At 43.2% G+C, this 20251-nt stretch overlaps 1 protein-coding gene across 4 annotated transcripts in view; it reads right to left on the bottom strand.

The window, feature by feature from the left end:
- EFL1 (elongation factor like GTPase 1) overlaps positions 1-20251 on the bottom strand; it is a 770553-nt gene that overhangs the window by 665981 nt on the left and 84321 nt on the right. For all 4 annotated transcript variants that reach the window (XM_069222577.1, XM_069222575.1, XM_069222574.1 and 1 more), the window contains exon 7: positions 89-300. In XM_069222577.1, the coding sequence (XP_069078678.1) occupies positions 89-300 (212 nt within the window). The remainder of the gene's footprint in view (positions 1-88; positions 301-20251) is intronic.

Raw genomic sequence — 20251 nt, 5'->3', positions numbered from 1 at the left:
CAATGTTCTCTGGAATCACAGAACCATGCTACAATACACAGATAATAAATGCATTTAAATAAACCACAAATTCAAAAGATTACTGTACCTAAAGCCCCATCCATCAATTGCACTAGAAAACACCACATTTCCTAGCTCTGGTGAGAAGTAAAGGAGGGAATCATCAGTCTCTTCCAAGCCTGCACTCCAGTCGTAGATTTGTTCTCCATCAGTATCTTTTATAACCAGTGTTTCTGTCTCTCGCTCAGCTCTCTCTTCTAAGACTTTAGATGTAAAGAGAGTTCCAGTGATTGCATTGACCTAGGAAAGACAATATGTGATCAATGATGTCACTAAATATTTTAATGTATGGTAAAAAGGGATTTGTTTATTTGTTACTTATTTTCGAGACAGTCATTATATTCCCATAACTGAATTAAAATAAGCAAACACTACAATTTTCATTTCCTAAAGCAGAAACATTCAATTTTATGGTACATAGAGAAGACCTGGTCATCCAGTCTGGTCAGATAAAATGAGGAGTTCAAACATCCTTTATACTACATGATCCTAGAAAAACCTGGGTTACATAATACAAACCTAAATTACTACTCACGGCCCAAGTGGTCAATAACGTCCTAACAAACTAGTTACCTACCCTCAGTAATGCCTCGATCTAGCCGCAGATTCCTTATCCTAGAATATTTACCAGGCATCAGACTGGATTGGGAATTTTTTTGAGCAATCCTCTTGTATGCCGGTAGGTGGTGATGTACAGCTCTGCATGGCATCGTCTGCATCTGAAGTGACGTGTGTGGTAGCTATATAGGCGCCACCTCAGCAAGCTAACCACAATTTGAGCATGAAGTCAAACTGAGGTTGGAATGGCCAGTGTGCAAAGGTGAGGTCCCAAAGGACCTCTTCAATGTGACATTTACAGTTCACAGAACAGGGAGGATGGGAAGGCCGATAAAGAATCTTTGGCTAGAGAGAGTCTCGACCAAATAAGACGTTACAAAAGGTACATAACTTGTTCATCTGACAGAAACGTCTAGCTACAGATTCTTTAATCGCTCCCTGAACGTTGGTCTACGGACTGGCTAAATGCTCATGATGCCAGACCTGTGTAGGCAGCAGTATTTGGCAAACGTGTGCAGAAATGCCCAAATAGCTGCCTGACAGATGCCTAGAACTGGGACTCCTCTAGCTTGCACAGTGGTTGCAGCTTTAGATCTGGTGGAATGAGCTTTCAAGCCCTCAGGGAGCTATTTCTCAGCTATTACATAGCAGACTCTAATACAGAGAACAACCCATCTGACAATGGTTTCTTGTGAACTGCTTTGCCTTTCTTTGCACAAGAGTTGATCGTCCAACCGGAAGTCTTTGGCACAATTTATGTAAAACGGCAAGGCTTTTTTGGGGTCTAGACAGTGGAGTCTCTCCTCTTCCTTGATAGGATGGGGAAGAGAAAGTAGGTAGTGTGATGTTCTACCCAATGTGAAGAGTGTGACCACGTTTAGTAAGGGAACAGCTTATCTGGGAAAAAGGAGACGCCTGGCGGGTTAACAGAAAGCGCCTGCAACTCGCTAACCCTCCTGGCATTTGTTATATCTTGAAGGAAGGCTGTTTTGATGGTCAGCATTTTCAGAGAGGAAGTGTGCATAGGCTCAAATGGTGAACACATGATAAACGTGGGCAGGAGTGGTGACGATGACCGGCGCAAGCGACTCCGATAGTGGTCTAAGGGCCTCCCTCACGAACGGGACCTGGAGCGACACAGAGTCACGTGGTGAGCAGCCAGAAGCTTCACAATCTGTTGCGGAATGGCCTTCGGATTCATGGTCCTACAACCCATACAGGCTGTGGAGTCATGGTCCTATTCAAGTTTGGGCTGTCGCTGACAATTGCCTGTGACAGGCCCAATAGGGCTTGAAACCAGTAGGTTTTTTCGAAGACATTTCTTTCGAAGACATAGCCATAACAGTATAGGAAAAATGGCACAATGGTTTGAATTTGGCAAAAGTCAGTCAAAAACTGCAACAGGGCTAGAAAAATCTACTCAACCACTCACTATGGTGAGTCATGTTTATGAGGTCGAGCTTTTTTGTAGAACCTACTCGCCCCTTCTGGCGAGTGGACAGAGAACAGGTGTTCTATTTAGACAGAAACTGATTTAGCAATTAAGATGCCTTTAGATCTTATTCTTGTCACATTTGCTCTGTGTTCAGAGACAGTGGCAAAAGTCAGTTTGTCTTCTTGCAATGTCAATACTTTTCCTTGTGACTACAGAGTTCCAGGAATTTGTAAAGTGAACCGTCTGGCCTGTGTAAATTGAAAGGGTGTGGGTATCAGGTCTTTCCTGACACCCAACATTTATATAACTATGTCAACTTAGCAAACATTTCTAAATATATTTCAGTAGCTGTGAAAGACCTTTTTTTTTTTTACTTGTGTGATGAAAAAAACATCAGAACACTTTACTTGGTGATGTGCAAATGATGAATGTTTTTTCTGAAACCTAATTTTCACAGATTATTGTTAATACACTGTATAGTTTTATCAGTAAAGCTACAAGTTACTGGGAAGGTTTTTGGACACTTCTTGGAAATTTACTGTTGGTAAATGACAGCGGGCTACCACATCAGTCTTTAGTAATATACTTATTAAAAGTGAGTGTTAAACATAAACTGAGAAACACTCCTGCCCTGATGGCAACGCGATTAGTAAACTAAGGGGCAAGTCATGCATGGATCATCTGCACCCTGTATGTGGGCTATATTTATTATACATGCAGCAAACGTTTAGTGTATTTAATCAAACAAAAGAGGACGTTTTTACAGCAGAAATGCTGAACTCGCGTATTTGAAGGTGCACTCATATGTGAGAATGAAGAAAAAGGTGACTGTAATATACAATATTTGTAAAAGGATCACACAATTTTAGACCTGTTTCCAGGTCAAGTACATTCTAGTTAGGTCAAGTAGATTTTCAAGCTATTCGACCTGCAGGTCTAGTAACATTTTAATGATTTTTCGAGGCCTGTGCAATCAGCGTGCTAGGGGTGGAGCCTATACAGACACCATGCACATCACTTCCAGGGTGGATGACACCAGCAAATCAATGCAGAGTCAAATGACGCCACATACCAGCCACAAGGGGACTGCTCAAAAGTTTTCCAGATCCAGTCTGACGTCTGGGGAATATTCTAAGTTAAGGAATCTGCAACTATAAGTCTTTATCAGACCAATATGATATGGAATTGCTTCAACAAATGGTAGTTCTTCTACAATCTGACATCTTGATTAAAAAAATAAAGAGTGAATATATGGAGAAAGAATAGTGATTTCCATATTGTGTGTGTTTCACTATTCAAATTTCAGACAAGACATGAGCATTTTCAATGGAATTTGGGGAACTTAGCTATAGCACACTATGGCATTACCTCCACTCTTTGCCTCAGATTTTGAGCCTATCTCTGGCCCTTACTAAAATCATGTTGTATTTTTAGAGGTTTTTCCATTCAAACCACATAGGGTCTGCACTTTATTGCCACTGCACGGAGGCTCACTTGAATACACTGAGGAAGATTCTGGATAATAATTCTAATTAAAAAAGGTGGATTGTGCGCCTGCAAATTTTTATGCCTTATTTAAAATTTAAAATTTGTATGGAAAAGAATTAGTGCACTCTGTGCAGTCAACTCTTGTTTTACACTGTTACTATTGACACTGGAGTTCACCGAGTACTGCACCAACATACAGTCTGTGTTGAGGTAGCCACTAGTTATGTTGCTAAAAAAAAAAAAAAATACATGCAAAGATCAAAAATATATAAAAATAAAAAAAGTGCTCTATGTAGTATAAGGTCTAGATTCTATATCTTTTGTTTGGAGTAATGGCATAGGCATATCTTCTGTGAATTTCCTGCAAGCCGTATGTCTATACACAGCTAATCTACAGAATGAAAGGTATTCCCATTTACTCTCTAGCATACTTCCTGCTTTACAGATATATAAGGGAACGCTTTTGTACAGCCATTTATTTATATTTCTTCCAAAGGTGGCCGCACTGAAGATAAATAGGCACACAACAATTTAACTTTAATTGTGGACTTTCAGTAAAGCACAGTGTATGTCACTCTCTTAGCATATTCTGGTAGTAGTAGTTCGCCTGTGCAACAGTTGCATACCCCCAAATGAGGAAAAGCTAAGTAGCTGTGTTTTTTTCAAAATTATCATTGCCAACATTGTATTTCAATTTTCGTTTTTGTCAAAAATGTCATCAGATGTTAAGTGAAACACGTACCAAAAGTTTTCTCAAGCTCTTCAGCAGAGCACAACAAAGAAGGAAGCAGGGGGAGAACAAAAGAGAGAGGTATGGATGGGGAAAAGAGTAAAGGAGGTGGGGAGGGAGAGGAAACTAGTTAGTAACACTTTGCACAAACTTTCTATAAAGGAAAATACTTGAAACATAATGCCTTCTGCATCATCAGATCACCATCTAATCAGTGACATCCAAATATTTTCAAAAACATCCTCCTAGCATCAACTGCTGCTATCCCTGTCAGAGTTTTTTTTATTTTTTATATTCCTTTCCACCATGAATTAAAACATCTTATATTTAGATAATACTGAAAACCAAGACTTGATCATTCGGACAATTTCAAACATTAAACAAATAGTTTCTTCATCAAATCTGTCCCCGGATCCAGGGCTCATCACGACACTGCAAACACACAAATCATGCTAAAATAGTAAGAGCCTTTGGGTATGAATACATTACAACTCCGGTAATAACTAAGTGTATTAAGCAATGTGAAGCTACAGAACTTATTGAAACTCAGCTCCTCAAAAACAGAGATCCTCTTTTGCACGCGTGGTAAGCACAAGACCCCACAGCAAGGGTTGATCAAAGACAATTGGACTTATATAAAATAAACATACAAAAGTAATTAACCTGGGCATGATTGTGGAATTCAACCTCGGTTAAACAGGTTGTCAAATTGCTTTCATTATCATGCAAATACAATGCAGGATCGTTTTGACAACCTGGGCTCCCATACAGGTTACGGACCCCTGGTTCTGTCATACGTCAACAATGCCAATGGTCTCCATTTTGGGTTTCCAATCCACCTAATTAGCAAACTTCAATAATACCAGAGTGGAACAAGCAGACAACTGCTGAACCTGAGCTGATACAACCACTCACTACTGCCCTTAAGGTTGTGCACTGGCCACCCATCACTGGAAGAATTTAATTCACATCTCCCTGCTTCATTCTCTCTGTGTTCCAGGGGATAGTATTTATATTACGGCAATCCAGTCTCAGGTTCTTCTATCAAAATAAAAAAACTCAGATCCAGAATGACTCCACTCTAGACTGCCTTCTCACCTTTCAAAAGAAAACAACTGGAAGGAAGATCATTTTCTGTACATTTGCAAGTAACGCAAAGTATGGACTACCAGCCAAATCCATCCCAGCGTATAGAAAATGGCAACTCAAATTCAGACTGTGGCCCAAGAGTAGATATGCGGTAAGACACTCAGGAAATAATTTAAACACAGTGAAAGTTGCATTCTAAAACATACATGTTATCTAAACTGAATGCTAAGAAATATTTTGATTAATGTGTGCTGTTAGAAATTCAATTTCGTCTTAACATCTTCGGTGGAATGTTGTGTGGATGATTGCATCTGATCTTATAGCCATTTTGTACAGTACTTATAACCAACTCTTCTTTTTACTAATCCTCTGCCATGATGGGAGATGAATGGAAATGCTCCCTCTCACAGCTTAACTGGTTATTTGTATGGGGAACCATGTGTGAGGGGGAAGAACACTGGTAGATTCCCCTCTCCCCGGTAAACTTTTGGAATGGGAAACTGACTAGTTTGCAGTTGCAAAGATTACTATTGTTTCTCCTGCTGTTTTTTCCCAGTAAGCTAAATGAGCTAACTTTTGCTGTAGACCTTGAAGTTGGTCTTCAGGAAGTCTCATCATTTTCTCTATAACTACTAATTTTAGGTATTCAGATTCTATTATCAGTATTTTCCCCAGTATGCAAGTAAAATGGATCTAGAAAATTGTAAGCCTAGAATATCTTGTGGTGCCTGACGTATTGGAGATGTGAAGTGCAGATTAGTTAATGCCTCATGGAGAGGCTGGAGCAATAATTACGCACAAACAGGTCTGCTGTTTCCTTTGCCTTATTGATGATGTGGTCACCTGCAATCATTCCCTTCAAACAGATTTATTTTATGTTGTATCTGTTTTCTTACGATGATTCAAAAACTGCTCCATAGATTTGAAAGATGTGCTAGAGATAGTAAGCGGGTAAAGAATTTATTGTTTGATAAATTAAAATCTTTACAAAATACAAAAACTGCATTACAATAAAAACATAGGAAATATATGAAACCGGTTAAGTATGTGTTAAAAAAGAGTAGCAAAGAAAAAGAAATGGATCATATTTGTACTCAGATTGAATAATGTTGTAATATTGGCTATCATTATGTTTGTGTAAGGATACCTAAAAGTAGCTTTCTGTCATTCACTGGAAATTAAAAACATACCACTGTTCTGTAAATTACTGACTGTGTCCAACAACTTGTCATTCAAGCTCATAATTAGGATTTGCTTGCATTATTCTCTCAACAGGGGGCGCTGCCTAAGAAGAGCTGTCAGTGTGAAGCTGTGAGCTTACCGCTTACTAGACCAATGCATTTTACAAGTTTACAATTCAGATGAGTATGCTGATCATCCAGGCAGTGGGATAAAGTTTGCCTGCAAGTTATTATTTTCAATGAATTGAGGTTCCGTCATATTAGCTTTTTGCAGAATGCAAGTAGTAGATGCATAAAATGGTTTAATTTATGTCTTCACACAAAGTCTACAATTTTGAGTTGACCAGGTGGGTTCCCATTTGCGGTTTAGGTCTGGACGGGAAACCCGCCATTCTGTACGATCAAAACCTCAATTTTAAATGTTCAAAAAAATAGGTAGTCAAATAAAATTCTTGTCTATTTTCAGGTTGTATGAATTTATCACCTTTCAGATAAGTTTTTTAACAAATGAATCCCTCTTGCAGGTACAATGTTTTTCATGATTTATTTATCAACAATATTTAAAATGTATTTATCTTTCAAACACTGCTGGGCTGTTTGTGTCACCTACAAATTGTTTAACTGAAATGTATCCAGATCTGTAGCAAGATGTGTCTGATCTGCCATGTATTGTTTGTCTTGGGTCTAGTTATTTCATGCCAGATTGTAATATTTTACTATTATTTTGGGAGTGTCTCGCAATTTGTTTGAGAAGATGATAAATGCCCCTAACTAGGCTAAAAAAAATTATTGAAGCCAATTCAAAGTGGATTTGTATCTACATTATATCTATGCAAAGCATAACAAAGCTTCTGTTTACATTGGTCTAAATGCTATCTAAAGCTCCAGCATCTTTCATTACAAAAAGTCTGTTTCGAATGGTAATGCAGGTAATCTTTTTGAATTTACAGTTTTAAGTAAGCGTTCAAATGACAGGCTGTGGCGTTTTTTGTGTATGATTATAAAAGCGAATTTCAAGGCTTATGACTTTGCTCGTGGAGATAAAATAGCCTTCTTTTTAAAATAAAATAATCACCCCAAAATAAGTATCCATCTGTACTGAGGCTAGTTTGTTTTTTAGAAACTTGAGGCCAGATGTAGCAAAGGTTTTTACCCATTCTGTGTCTATGGGAAAAAGTGTTCGTACATATGGCCCCAAATGCCGTCTTTTCCGAATGAATTGCGAATGCGATCACTTGTTTCCTATATGACGATTTCCATTATATATTTTGAGATATACACTTGAATACTGTAATTTGCCTCTGTAATCCAATTTGAGATTTATTCAGTAGAACAATGTAATCTGTGTTGTAAACTTGTTAGTGGCTGAGGAGAAATCTTTGGTGGGTGGGAAATGTCTATTGATTTGCATAATTTAGCTCAGCTGTGTACAGATTAAACAGCAGAGGTGCCAATACGCAACCCGTATTTAATCCATTAGCTGTCAATATTTTCCTCTGCAACGTGTTCCCTTCGCCCAGTTTGATTTAACCCACTTGCTGGTGTATAATAGTTATATTGTTTGTAGTAATTTGGTGGAATGTACAAATGGTTCAGTTTTCACTACAATATTTCCTATGATACGCTATAAAAGGCTGCTTTTAAATCTACAAAGCAAGTGAATATCAGACATTTTGAGATTTGAGATGTGTTGATTAGAATTGACAGGGTTGCGATGTTTGGAGAGGTACCAACTCTTGGATGGAAGACTGTCTGGATATATGGAACAATGTCTTTCCTCTGCATAGGGCCGGACTGGGAACCAAGAGCAGCCCTGGCAATTTTGACAGGCCAGCCCCCACACAGAGGCTAGAACAAGAGTGCGCAGATTATGATGGCTTGCTGCTTTTGTTTGCTGGGGGCCGATACTGCAGTATCATTACAAAACCATCCCCTAGTACCGAAATTGCCCCTCGCTCCTCGCTCCTCCTGCTTCCCGGGGAAACGCCCAAAGCCCGCTACGACCAGCCCGGTGCTGCCTCTGCCAACACTTCCAATTCTTGAATCAGTAAGCCCGCAAGGAATTTAACATCGACATCTAAGAGGTCAACTGTTAGACCAGACACCTTTCATGAGGTACTGCGCCCAACTTTTTGCCTTCACCCCTCATGTTTTCTGAATTTGTTTTCGTTGGCTTTAGTACTGCATTGCTAAAGCGCTTGCGTTTTCTCATCCAAAAATGGTAAATATTCCCTACGCCTAATTGCCACATTTAATTTACTTCAAAATCCCTAGTAAGTAGTACTACATGCACCAGGGCTTCTAAATTAAATGCTACTAGTGGGCCTGTATCACTAATTGTGCCACCCATTAAAACATGTACCAGGCCTACCACTGAACCCTGCAGTGCAGTTTTACATTGGTATTTTGACCAGCAAAATAAATGTTTTGCCAGGCTGAACCCTCTTTTTTAATACATATAAGTCACCTCTAAGGTAGGCTCAAAGGGCAGGGTGCATTATATTAAAATCTTAGGACATGGGTACTTACGTTTTATATGTCCCAGCAGTGAAAAGCTCCTGAAGTCTTATTTCACTGCTATAAGGCATGTCTCTCCCACTGACTTACACAACCTCATTACATTTAATAAGTGCTAACTTTAGATTGGGAGAAAATAGAGATAGGATGTTTACACTCACAAAAATTGTAGTATTAAACCCCCTTTAATGGCCTCGCTGGATTTTAAGTCACTATTTTGAAAATGTCCCTTTTAGAAAGTTGGCATTTTCTTGTCTTTATCAACTGTACCCTTCTGCTAGTGTCCTGGGTCATATGACTGTGAAAGGCTCTGCTGTTGACAGACAAACCAAGGGGGATTAGGTGCGAAAAGGATAGACCATCCGGAAAGGATGGGTGGGGAGGAGCCTCCTCTGCATTTTGTCACCCCCAAACATTTGGAGCCTTGACCTGGGGAATGGGAAGAACTTTCCAGATCCAGTTGGAGGGGTAGGAAAGGGAATCCTCCTACACCGACTGCCAACGGCAAGATCCAGTGAGGCCTGCTGTTCACATGGACTGCAACCACCAATGATGAATGGCAATGCAAGAGCTGCACTTCGCACTACAGCAACAACAGCTCGTGGTGACCATAAACGCAATGCTCCAGTGATGAATGGATCTTCGCGCTACAGCAATGACCATCTGTAACGCTCAACCAGCTATCCATGCCAAAAGCCTTCTCCTCAAGAACTCCTCCCACATGAAAGGAACTCTTTGCACCGGACTTGAGAAGGTAAATCTTCAGTGGGACTAACTTTGTCCCTGTATCCTACCCTCACACAACACCATCGCAGTCAGGCTCATCTTGTGACTTGTCCTGCACGACCAGATGACCACAAGAGACACTTTATGCTTTTAGGGGCTATTCTTACCTTAAACTTTAACACTGAATACATCTGGTTATAGTCATTGGATTTTTTGCAGTTGTGGTATAATTTTATTTACTATAATTTACTCCATTTATCTAAATTGGTTTGGGATTTTTCTTGTGTGATATTTTCACTTTGTTACTGTTTGTGTGCTGCATAAATACTTTACACATTAGGTCTAAGCTAAGCCTGACAGTTTTTGTGGCACGCTACCAGAGGATTAATTTAGCAAGTTTTTGCGTTTCACCCTGATAAGAATTGTGGTTGTTGCCTTAGTGGGGCTTCCACCCCTTCAACCAATAACCTAATTTCTGACAGCTATCATCCTGTAGTACGACAGAACGACCGAAGACCACTTTTGTAAACCGGGATGGGTAAAGAGCCTCACCATGAATCTAATATCTTATTTCTTCCTAAACAATAGCTGAATAAAGGAGACAGAATCTTGGACCAATAATCCATGTCTGATTTAAATAGTCCTGTTGGAATTCCATTTAGGCTTCATGAGGTTACAGATTTAGATTTTCTTGTGATTATCTGCAGTTGTTTACTATTATAGTTCAGGGTGTTTGGATCGTCCAAGTGATAGTTTAGCTCAGGTAAAACTGAGTACTTGGGCATCGTGCTATAGAGTTCTTTTACACGAGTACACCAAGTCAGCTTGCTAATAATGTTTGACTGTTTGCTCTATTGTAACCATAAGATACAGTACTGATGAAGTTTCAGATGCCCTATTGATCTTTATCCTTGCAGACTGAGAATGCAAATGCCCATGTTAGGTTATGTTATGTAGATTTGTATAGCGTACCTAATCACCCAAGAGGGTATCCAGGTGCTGAAGCAAGCACGTAGGGGTAAGACTGAAGGTGTTGGGTGTACAACCCGCAGAGCAATTTCATCGAGAGAGGTACAGAGGTGGGAGCGTGAGGGGACGGGACGCGGAGGCGAGAGCGTGAGACGACGAGCCTGCGCGCTTGGGCAAGTTAACGGCCCGGTGCAAATCCCTCGGGCCACGGCTCGGTTAAATTGGCCGAGGGGAAAATACAGAATTCCAGCAACTGATTTAAGAGTGAGGACAGCGTGAACGGAACACGCTTGGTCCCGGGCTCCGTGCCCTACCCCCCAGGCACCCCATTTGGCCAAGAACACCTATAAGAGCACCGACTCGCGCCTGAGGGGGGGACCCAAAAACCAGCGCGCGCTCTCCCCACCAGGGGAACAAGTAACAGCAGGGCCCTGAGCGGCTGCCCCCCCGTCCGAGAGCGCTGGCCACCGGACTGAGGCCTGATCAACACTGGGGAGGAGCAGCGCCCGGTACCTCGTCGGGGTGGCTGGCTCTCCCCCCTCCTGCTAAAACAACAGAAGATGGACGGAATGCAGAACAAATCAAACATTCACCCCCAGTCACAGATCTGGGTTTAATCCATCAGTTTTTTTGCTTGCCATGCCATTCCAGCTCAGACCCAGCCATATGCAAATCAGCCTTGACCCTGTTCCCTATGGGAACAGTCCAGCCCGAACTGTCAGGCCAAGTCCTCCCTGGACCAGAAACAAGCATCCTGGGACCCGTTTCAGGGTATCACCCTTCATCAGCCAGGCTAGCTTGTTTCTCCTGCTGCCTGGCACGGAGCACCGGGGGCGGCAAGAGGGGTCTGCATCTTGGAAACCCTGGTGCGCGTCGTCCTGGACCTCAGTGGCCGGGGTCACCCACTTCAGTAGGCAAGCACCAGGACTCAATAATGGGAAAGCCCAAAAGACGTGAGGGACAGGGCCCGGAAGACTCCATCGTTACCCATCTACCAGGGCAATCCCATAATCTAAATTCCCAAGGCGGCACAACACACCAGGAAACAACCCTTGGCACGGTTCTTCAAGCCATCAGGGAATCACAAGAAGCACTGAAGCAAAAAATAGACAACCTGACTGTAGACCTCTCCTTGCTGCGAGATGACCACCGTAGGCTTACGGAGAGAGTGGGAACGAACGAAAAGGTGCTCAAGCTTATGACCTCAACTCAGAAGTCATCATCCAAAGAACTCTTGGAAATTACCTCCCGTGTAAAGGCCCTGGAAACAAGAGCGGAAGACGTTGAAAACTGTGCCCGCAGGAGCAACTTAAGACTGACTGGTATTCCGGAAGGGGCGGAAACAGTAGCAGCAAACATGAAATCCTTCCTAGAAAACTGGCTCAAAGACACAGTAGCCCCTGAGGGCCTATCTCCCATTTTTGCCATAGAAAGAGCCCACAGGGTGCCCGGCAGGCCTCCTCCCCCTGGAGCAAGGGCACGTCCGATAGTGGCAAAACTCCTACACTTTAAAGCAGAGGTCTTCAAACTGGGGGGGGCAGGCCCCCCTAGGGGGGCCTCAAGTGATCCCGGGGGGGGGCGCCAAACTCTGGCCAAAATAAATATTTTACAAATAACATGCCTTTGTTTTAAGCAGAAGCATGTTATTGCAGTTTAAAAAAGGTAACAGTACTTAACTGCAATGTTTAAATAGGTTTAGACCTATTTAAATATTGCCATCTTTCTAAAATAATTGTGAAAAATTCTGGGGGTGGGGGGGGCAATGATTTTATTTTTCAACTGGGGGGGCGCAGCATTAAAAAGTTTGAAGACCACTGCTTTAAAGACAGGGATTACATTATGTCGCAAACGCGCTTAAAAGGCGAAATTACACTAAACAACCGTTGAGTCATGATTTTTCTGGACTTTACTAAAGGAACGCAGGAGCAAAGGGCGTCCTTCAATGACCCCAAACGTATCCTCCGTGAAAATGGTATAAAATACGCCATGCTCTTTCCGGCCAAACTCAGAGTGGAATACGAAGGGAAGGTAAATTTCTTTACATCCCCCACAAGTAATCGTAGAATAGTAGAATAGCTGGAATCCAACAATATCACAGCCTCCAGCCCCCGCCGCGGAGCACGTAACATCTGCCAGGAAGCACAGCAGATCCTCTAAACGAAACAAGGAGATTGCTCCCCCAAGACACCAAGCTCACCTAGAAATGTGTGAAGCAGTGGACGCTGCAGCAGCACTGAGCGGAGGCTCCCTCCTCACATCCCAAAATTCCGGAAACACCTCAGATTACGACTCGAGTTGTGGGAGCTCATCGATCTCATCGCGGGACACCCTCACCAGCTTACCGAAAGTGACTCTGAGATCCTCGGAAGAAATCATTTGACCCCCCATTGAAAGAACTGGTACTAAAGCGAACCCAGCCGACATGGCTTGCCTAGCAGGAGAACAATTCACCAGTGTGGCCACATGCGGCGCGATCTGATTAACAGATTCTCGGGCAGCTTAATACAGTCATGCTGGGTCCCGGAAACGGCCTGGAGTGTAGGCTCTCGGTCTCTGGCACGCCACCCACCTATAGGACTTTAGGACAAGTTATAATGGTTTGGACGGGAATAGTTCTGATCACCGGTCCTGGGGAGAGGGAGTTGGGAGTTGTGTTTATTAAGTTAGAAAAGGGAGTAAATCTAGCACTTCCCGCTAATGAAGCTGATGGTTCACGCATTAGAATTACGCCACCACAACACAAGTCTATACACAGTAGCGTATGTACTCATTTTAACCACCACAAGCTAAGTAACCAAAATAGGGATCACAAAATATAAAATAATAACCTGGAACATTAGAGGCTTAAATAATATGTCCAAACGGTATAAAGTGTACAACCATTTAAAGCGCAGGGGGATACACATAGCTCTACTACAGGAAACCCACCTGGTGGAACAGGAAGTTAACGCCCTTAAGAAACGATGGAGCGGCCAAATAATTGCCACTAGCTACTCAGCATTTGCAAGGGGAGTATTGCTTTGCATCCGACTGGGGGTGCCCTTCCAGGTCCTACACAAGATCATAGACAAGGATGGGAGATATATGAGAGCAACCGGGAGGCTAGAGGGGAGGGAGGTAACCTTAAGCGGTATATATGCACCCAATCAAGACCAGGGGAAATTCTTCGACAAACTGTCAGTTGAAATAAGTTCACTCCTGACGGGTCCTAACAAAATTGGGGGTGATTTTAATTGTATAGCAAACCTCAACCTGGACAGATCACATCCCCCTCATACAATCCCAAACTCTAAAAACTGCCAAAGCATTCACAGACTGGCAAAAACACTGGCAACTAGGAGACAGCTGGAGGCAGCTAAATCCGCACACCCGGGACTACTCATATTATTCCGCAGTACATGACTTGCATATCAGGCTGGATACTTTTTAGTTTCCCCTGAAATTCAAAATGACGTGATTTCGGCTGAATACCTTAGTCGTACAATATCTGACCATAATCCCTTGATGTTATCGCTGTCTTGGGGAAGAGAGAGAACGACAATTCCAAAATAGCACTTCAGGGCTGAAATGCTCGAGGATGAGGCATTCAAACATCTTTTGCACACAACCATAGTTTAATTTTTTTAAACAAAATACACAGACGGCGCCCTCCAGATCCACTGAATGGGAGACATTCAAAATAGTCATAAGGGGCACCTGTATCAATGAGAACATAGGTGCTCGGAAATCAGTGGAAACTGAGCTCCGTGGGCTGGAGGATTCCCTCAGGGACCTCGAACGTAGACGCCCTACACAACCAGATCTGGACCCCCCTGCTGAAAGACACCAAAAACAAACTAACGGAGGTAAACACTAGACTGTCACGCTTTGACTACAAACAGCATTTAGTCAAACAACATTTAGAAGGGGATAAAGCAGGTGCCCTACTGGCGTGGCTGGCTAATCCACCTAAGCAACAAACTGTCATAGTAGAAATTGAAGAAACCCAAGGCACCAACGTTCATAGCCAAAAAGAGATAAATACTAGCTTTATTAAATACTATTCAACACTATACGCACCTCCTACTGAGACGCTAAATAACCTCCAGTTACAAGAACTGGAAGACCTCGCCCTCCCTAAACTTGGGGAGGAGGAGAGCTCAGCTTTAGCAGCCCCAATAACGATTGCAGAGATCAAAACAGCGATCCAAGGCATGGATAAAGGCAAAGTCCCAGGATCCGACGGACTCCCATTGGAGTTCTACCTCCTATACCAGGATCGGTTAGCCCCACACCTCTGCACAATATATGCGGAAGCATGGAACAGCAACAACCTGCCCCAATCTACTAATGAAGCCATTATGATTCCCTTACTGAAACCCGACAGGCCACCAACCGATGTCCGCTCATATCGCCCACTATCCATGCTCAATCTAGATTATAAAATACTAAGTCGGATACTAGCGAACAGACTTTTGCCCCACATGTCATTGCTAATCCACCAGGATCAGTCGGGTTTTATCCCACAACGTAGCACGGCACAAAATATCAGGCGCCTGGTATCTGTTCTCTACTCCATACCCCTGAAAATGACACAGGCAGCGATTATCTGGAACAGGTCATGCTAAAATTGGGGCTGAGGGAGGGATTTACATGTTGGACAAAGCTGCTGTACACTAATCCTACCACTAGGGTGAGAACAGGTAGCACTGTTTCTGACTCTTTCTCGATCTGTAGGGGTACTAGACAGGGTTGCCCATTATCCCCTCTTCTCTTTGCAGTAGCAGTAGAACCCCTGGCCCAAATGGCAAGAACTGGGCAGCACTTTAAGGGCATCCCAATTGACGACTGGACACATTATATCACCCTCTATGCAGACAATATGGTGCTTTTCCTCCGAAATCTGGGAGCTGATTTGCCAGGGGCAATGGCTATGTTAGAGAGCTACGGAATAGCCTCCGGACTCCGAATCAATTGGAGGAAGTCCACTATATTCCCCACGAACAGAGGCACAGCCGAACCGAAGGACACAAGAGGTTTGCCCTGGTCTCCTAATACGTTTAAATATTTAGGAGTAAATATATTTCATACTGCGGAAGACCTACTAGAAGGGAATATTCATAGAGCACACAGAGGAATCAGGACTAGCATGCGCTTCTGGGAGACACCCTGCTCAAAATGATAGTGCTGCCCAGAAAGCTATATTACTTCTCCACCATCCCACTTATAATTCCGAAAGCAGTATTCAGAAGTATAGAATCCATGACCGCGAGTTTTATATGGGGATCGGGTAGGCACAGAATTGCACTACACTCACTGCAGAGAACCACCGCAGAGGGAGGTCTAGCGGCCCCAGATCTAGAAGTATATTACTGGGCAGGGCAACTACAATGGCTAGCAAAAATCATCAACGAACCCCCAGTTGCGAAAGAATTACGGATCCCACTGAATTGCCCAACTAAAAGGGTACTAGGTGTATTGTTAAACCCCAGGAAACCAAGGCAGCAACTACCTTTGGAGTGGGAATCAACAAGATACTGCTGGGAACAATACCTAAAACGCACCCGCACAAAGACCCCCTACACACCAGAGGCGCCCCTTGAATGTTTGACATACACTATGGGGGACCAAATGCTCATGGGTCTTAATAAGCCAGTAGAACACAACATCACAAAATTGTGCGACATATAGCATCGGGAGACTCCGCACTTACACGGAGCTACAGGATCAGTTTAATCTCCCATCTGGATTATTTCTTACATATAGCGCAATCACCAGAATCACACAAAGAACTTGGGGGGGAAGGAGCTCTCGTACCTCCAATTCACAGTGGTTGTAACATCCTCTGCATAATAGGGGAGAAGAAAGGAGTGATATCAGAAATATATAAATCTTTACAAAGCAGCACATGTACACCCCAAAACAAACTCAGAGACAAGTGGCAGACAGAGTTAAACACCGCTCTTGATGATGCGCAATGGGCAAGGATCACCTCTCATATTTACTTGGTGTCTAGAAACGCCAGATTCAAATTAATAAATGTATACATCTACCATAGGGCCTATTTAACTCTGCAAATTATATCTAAAATATACAATACGAGTGATGCGGGATGCCCCAAGTGTGCTGAGACAGATGCAGGATTGGTACACATGTTATGGAGTTGTCCACAACTTAGTTTATATTGGGCAGTAATGTTTAGGAAAATCTCCACCAGCACTGACAGGACGATTATCCTGTCTCCACTGGTGGCCCTACTGGGAGACTTCCCACACCCTTCAGCTCACAAAACGTCCAATAAATTTATTGATTTGGCTCTTGTCCTTGCCAAAAGAGAAATTACCTCACACTGGAAGGACTCAGTGGGCCCGCAGGTAAAGAGATGGCAAGATGCTCTAGAAAAATGGGCAGAAATTGAGGGAACCGTGTTACTAAGAGAAGCTCTACAGGGGCGGAGGCCAAGAGATAGCGCAACACAATGGGATTCAATACTGGAGAGTTTGAAAACCCTAATCACCCTGCACCTGAAAACGTCCCGACTGCCTCAGACTCCAAATCGGAATCAACTTCCACACCTACAACATAGAACTCTGTGTGCTTATGTAGTACCGTTTAGCCCATCAAGAACTATCAGCTCCAGAACATAATGCGATGATTTAAGTGCAGATACAGGGGGGAGGGGGTTTCTTAAAAGAGATTGGGGAATTTACTGTACATGTTTAAAATTCAATAAAACATATTTAACAACAAAAAACTATGATGACTGGGAATGTAGACCATTCTTGGAGGTAATTACAGCTGCTCAACTGCAATTAAAGTTTTATTGAGTGACACCAATATCTTTTCTGTGTGATCTAGAATGTGTGCATGTCTCCAAGCTCATGTGTATGCCAATGCCAATCCCAAAGTGCAAATTCTGCATCCATCTCATGTATTATCTGTTCCTCTATGTGCCATTATGCCCTTTTCTATTTAATAAAGTTTCACCTTTCTGTAATAAATGTAATTTTTTATTTCAAAATATGTGGGGAACAAAAAAAATGGGTGTTCATGGATTATTTTGATGTATGTCATTGTTAGAAATGGGGTCTTTGGTTGTCAGTCAGGTTACCCCCTGTCCAAGCAAGGACCCTCACTCTAGTCAGGGTAAGTCACACACAATCCAAATTATCCTGTGCCCACCCTCTGGTAGCTTGGCACTGAACAGTCAGGCTTAACTTAGAAGGCAATGTGTAAAGTATTTGTGCAATAAATCATACAATAACACAATATAGCACCACAAAAATACACCACACAGTGTTTGGAAAAATATGTAATATTTATCTGGATATTTGCAGGTCAAAACGATAAAAGATGCAATATGAATTTGTAGAGATATCACTGAAAAGTGATATAAAGTGTCTGAAGTCTTTAAAAAGTAAACAAAGTCTCTTTCAAGCACAAAGTACCTGGGTTAGAGTGGAAAATCTCCGCAAAGGGCCGCAGAGGAGATGCGTGGAAAAATGGTGTGTGCGTCGGTTTCGCCCCTTCACACACGGACTTGCGTCGTTATTCTTCACGCGGGGAAGACGTGCGTTGTTTTCCGGCGCGCGGACAGGTCTCCTCTGTGGGTCGCTGGATTCCCAGATGTCCCGGGGTCTGTGCGTGGAATCCTGGGCTTGTTGTCCGGCTGCGCGTCGTTCCGGTGGCTGTGCGTGGAATTTTCTCCCTCACGGTAGGCGTCGTGTCGATTTCCTCTCTGAAAGTCGGGCGGCGTTGTCCAGGCGGGCCGTGCGTAGAAGTTCCGGTCGCACCGCAGGCGTTGCGTCGATCTTTTCCTTGCGGGGTCAAGCGGCGTCTTTCCGGATCGGCGTGCGGTGAATTTTTCACTGCGGAGCAAGCTGTGCGTCTAATTTTTCGGTGCACAAGGAGTCCAGTTGAAAGATGGAAGTCTTTTTGGTCCTGACACTTCAGGGAACAGGTGGCAAGCTCTATCCAAGCCCTTGGAGAGCACTTCTGCAGCAAGGCAAGAGTTCAGCAAGGCAGCAGGCCAACAGCAAAGCAGCAGTCCTTTGTAGAAAGCAGTCAGGTGAGTCCTTTGAGCAGCCAGGTAGTTCGTCTTGGCAGGATGCAGGTTCTGGTTCAGGTTTCTTCTCCAGCAAGTGTCTGAGATGGTAGGGCAGAGACCCTGTTTTATACCCAAATGTGCCTTTGAAGTGGGGGAGAGTGGCTTAGAAGTGCACCAGATCCCCTTTCAGTTCAATCCTGTCTGCCAGGGTCTCAGTAGGGGGTGTGCCAGTCCTTTGTGTCAGAGCAGGCCCTCCACCCTCCCAGCCCAGGAAGTCCCAATCAAAATGCAGATGTATGGAAGTGAGGCTGAGTACCCTGTGTTTGGGGTGTGTCTGAGTGAATGCACAAGGAGCTGTCAACTAAAGCTAGCCAGACGTGGATTGTAAGGCACAGAAAGATTTAAGTGCAGAGAAATGCTACTTTCTAAAAGTAGCATTTCTAAAATAGTAATATTAAATCCAACTTCACCAGTCAGCAGGATTTTGTATTACCATTCTGGCCATACTAAATATGACCTTCCTAATCCCTTCATATCAGCAGCTACCGCTTCAACAATGTATGAGGGCAGCCCCAATGTTAGCCTATGAAGGGAGCAGGCCTCACAATAGTGTAAAAACGGATTTAGGAGTTTTACACTACCAGGACATGTAAACTTCACAGGTACATGTCCTGCCTTTTACCCACACAGCACCCTGCCCTAGGGGTTACCTAGGGCACACATTGGGGGTGACTTATATGTAGAGAAAGGGGAGGTTTAGGCTTGGCAAGTACTTTTAAATGCCAAGTCGAAGTGACAGTGAAACTGCACACACAAGCCTTGCAATGGCAGGCCTGAGACAAGGTAAAAGTGGCTACTTGAGTGGGTGGCACAACCAGCGCTGCAGGCCCACTAGTAGTATTTAATCTACAGGCCCTAGGCACATATAGTGCACATTACTAGGGACTTATAAGTAAATTAAATAGTCCAATTGGGTATGATCCAAGGTTACCATGTTTAAAGGGAGAGAGCATATGCACTTTAGCACTGGTTAGCAGTGGTAAAGTGCGCAGAGTCTAAAAGCCAGTCCAAAAAGTGGAAGGAGGCAGGCAAAAAGTTAGGGGTGACCACCCTAAGATTGTCAGGTCTAACAGTCATGTATTGCAAAAGATACATGTTTTGATCAAGGTTTTTGGGGGCTGAATTTGGAGTAAAGCAGGCTTGGTGGAAAACGTGTTGTAAGCCTTTCATGGCTTCTTGTAACAAATATTGCGTTCTCGCAATGAAACTAAATGTGGATTAACAGCCTGAAAGAAACAGCTGGGGAAGTTCTTGTGCCAGAGGAGAGAGCCACCAGTATATTCAGGTAAGTACACAACACTGTGTTTAGGAAGCTGGATGGGTGACCCCTCATGTGAAAGGGAAGGCAATTATGAGCCTCTTTTCCTGAGGCTCTAGGTGTGGGTGTCAAGGCTGTCATGTCATGATTGTCA

This window comes from Pleurodeles waltl, chromosome 3_1 (genome assembly GCF_031143425.1).
Source record: "Pleurodeles waltl isolate 20211129_DDA chromosome 3_1, aPleWal1.hap1.20221129, whole genome shotgun sequence".
Lineage (NCBI taxonomy): Eukaryota > Metazoa > Chordata > Amphibia > Caudata > Salamandridae > Pleurodeles > Pleurodeles waltl.
Note: the sequence above shows the minus strand (reverse complement) of the source record. Positions and strands in the feature narration are given on the sequence as shown.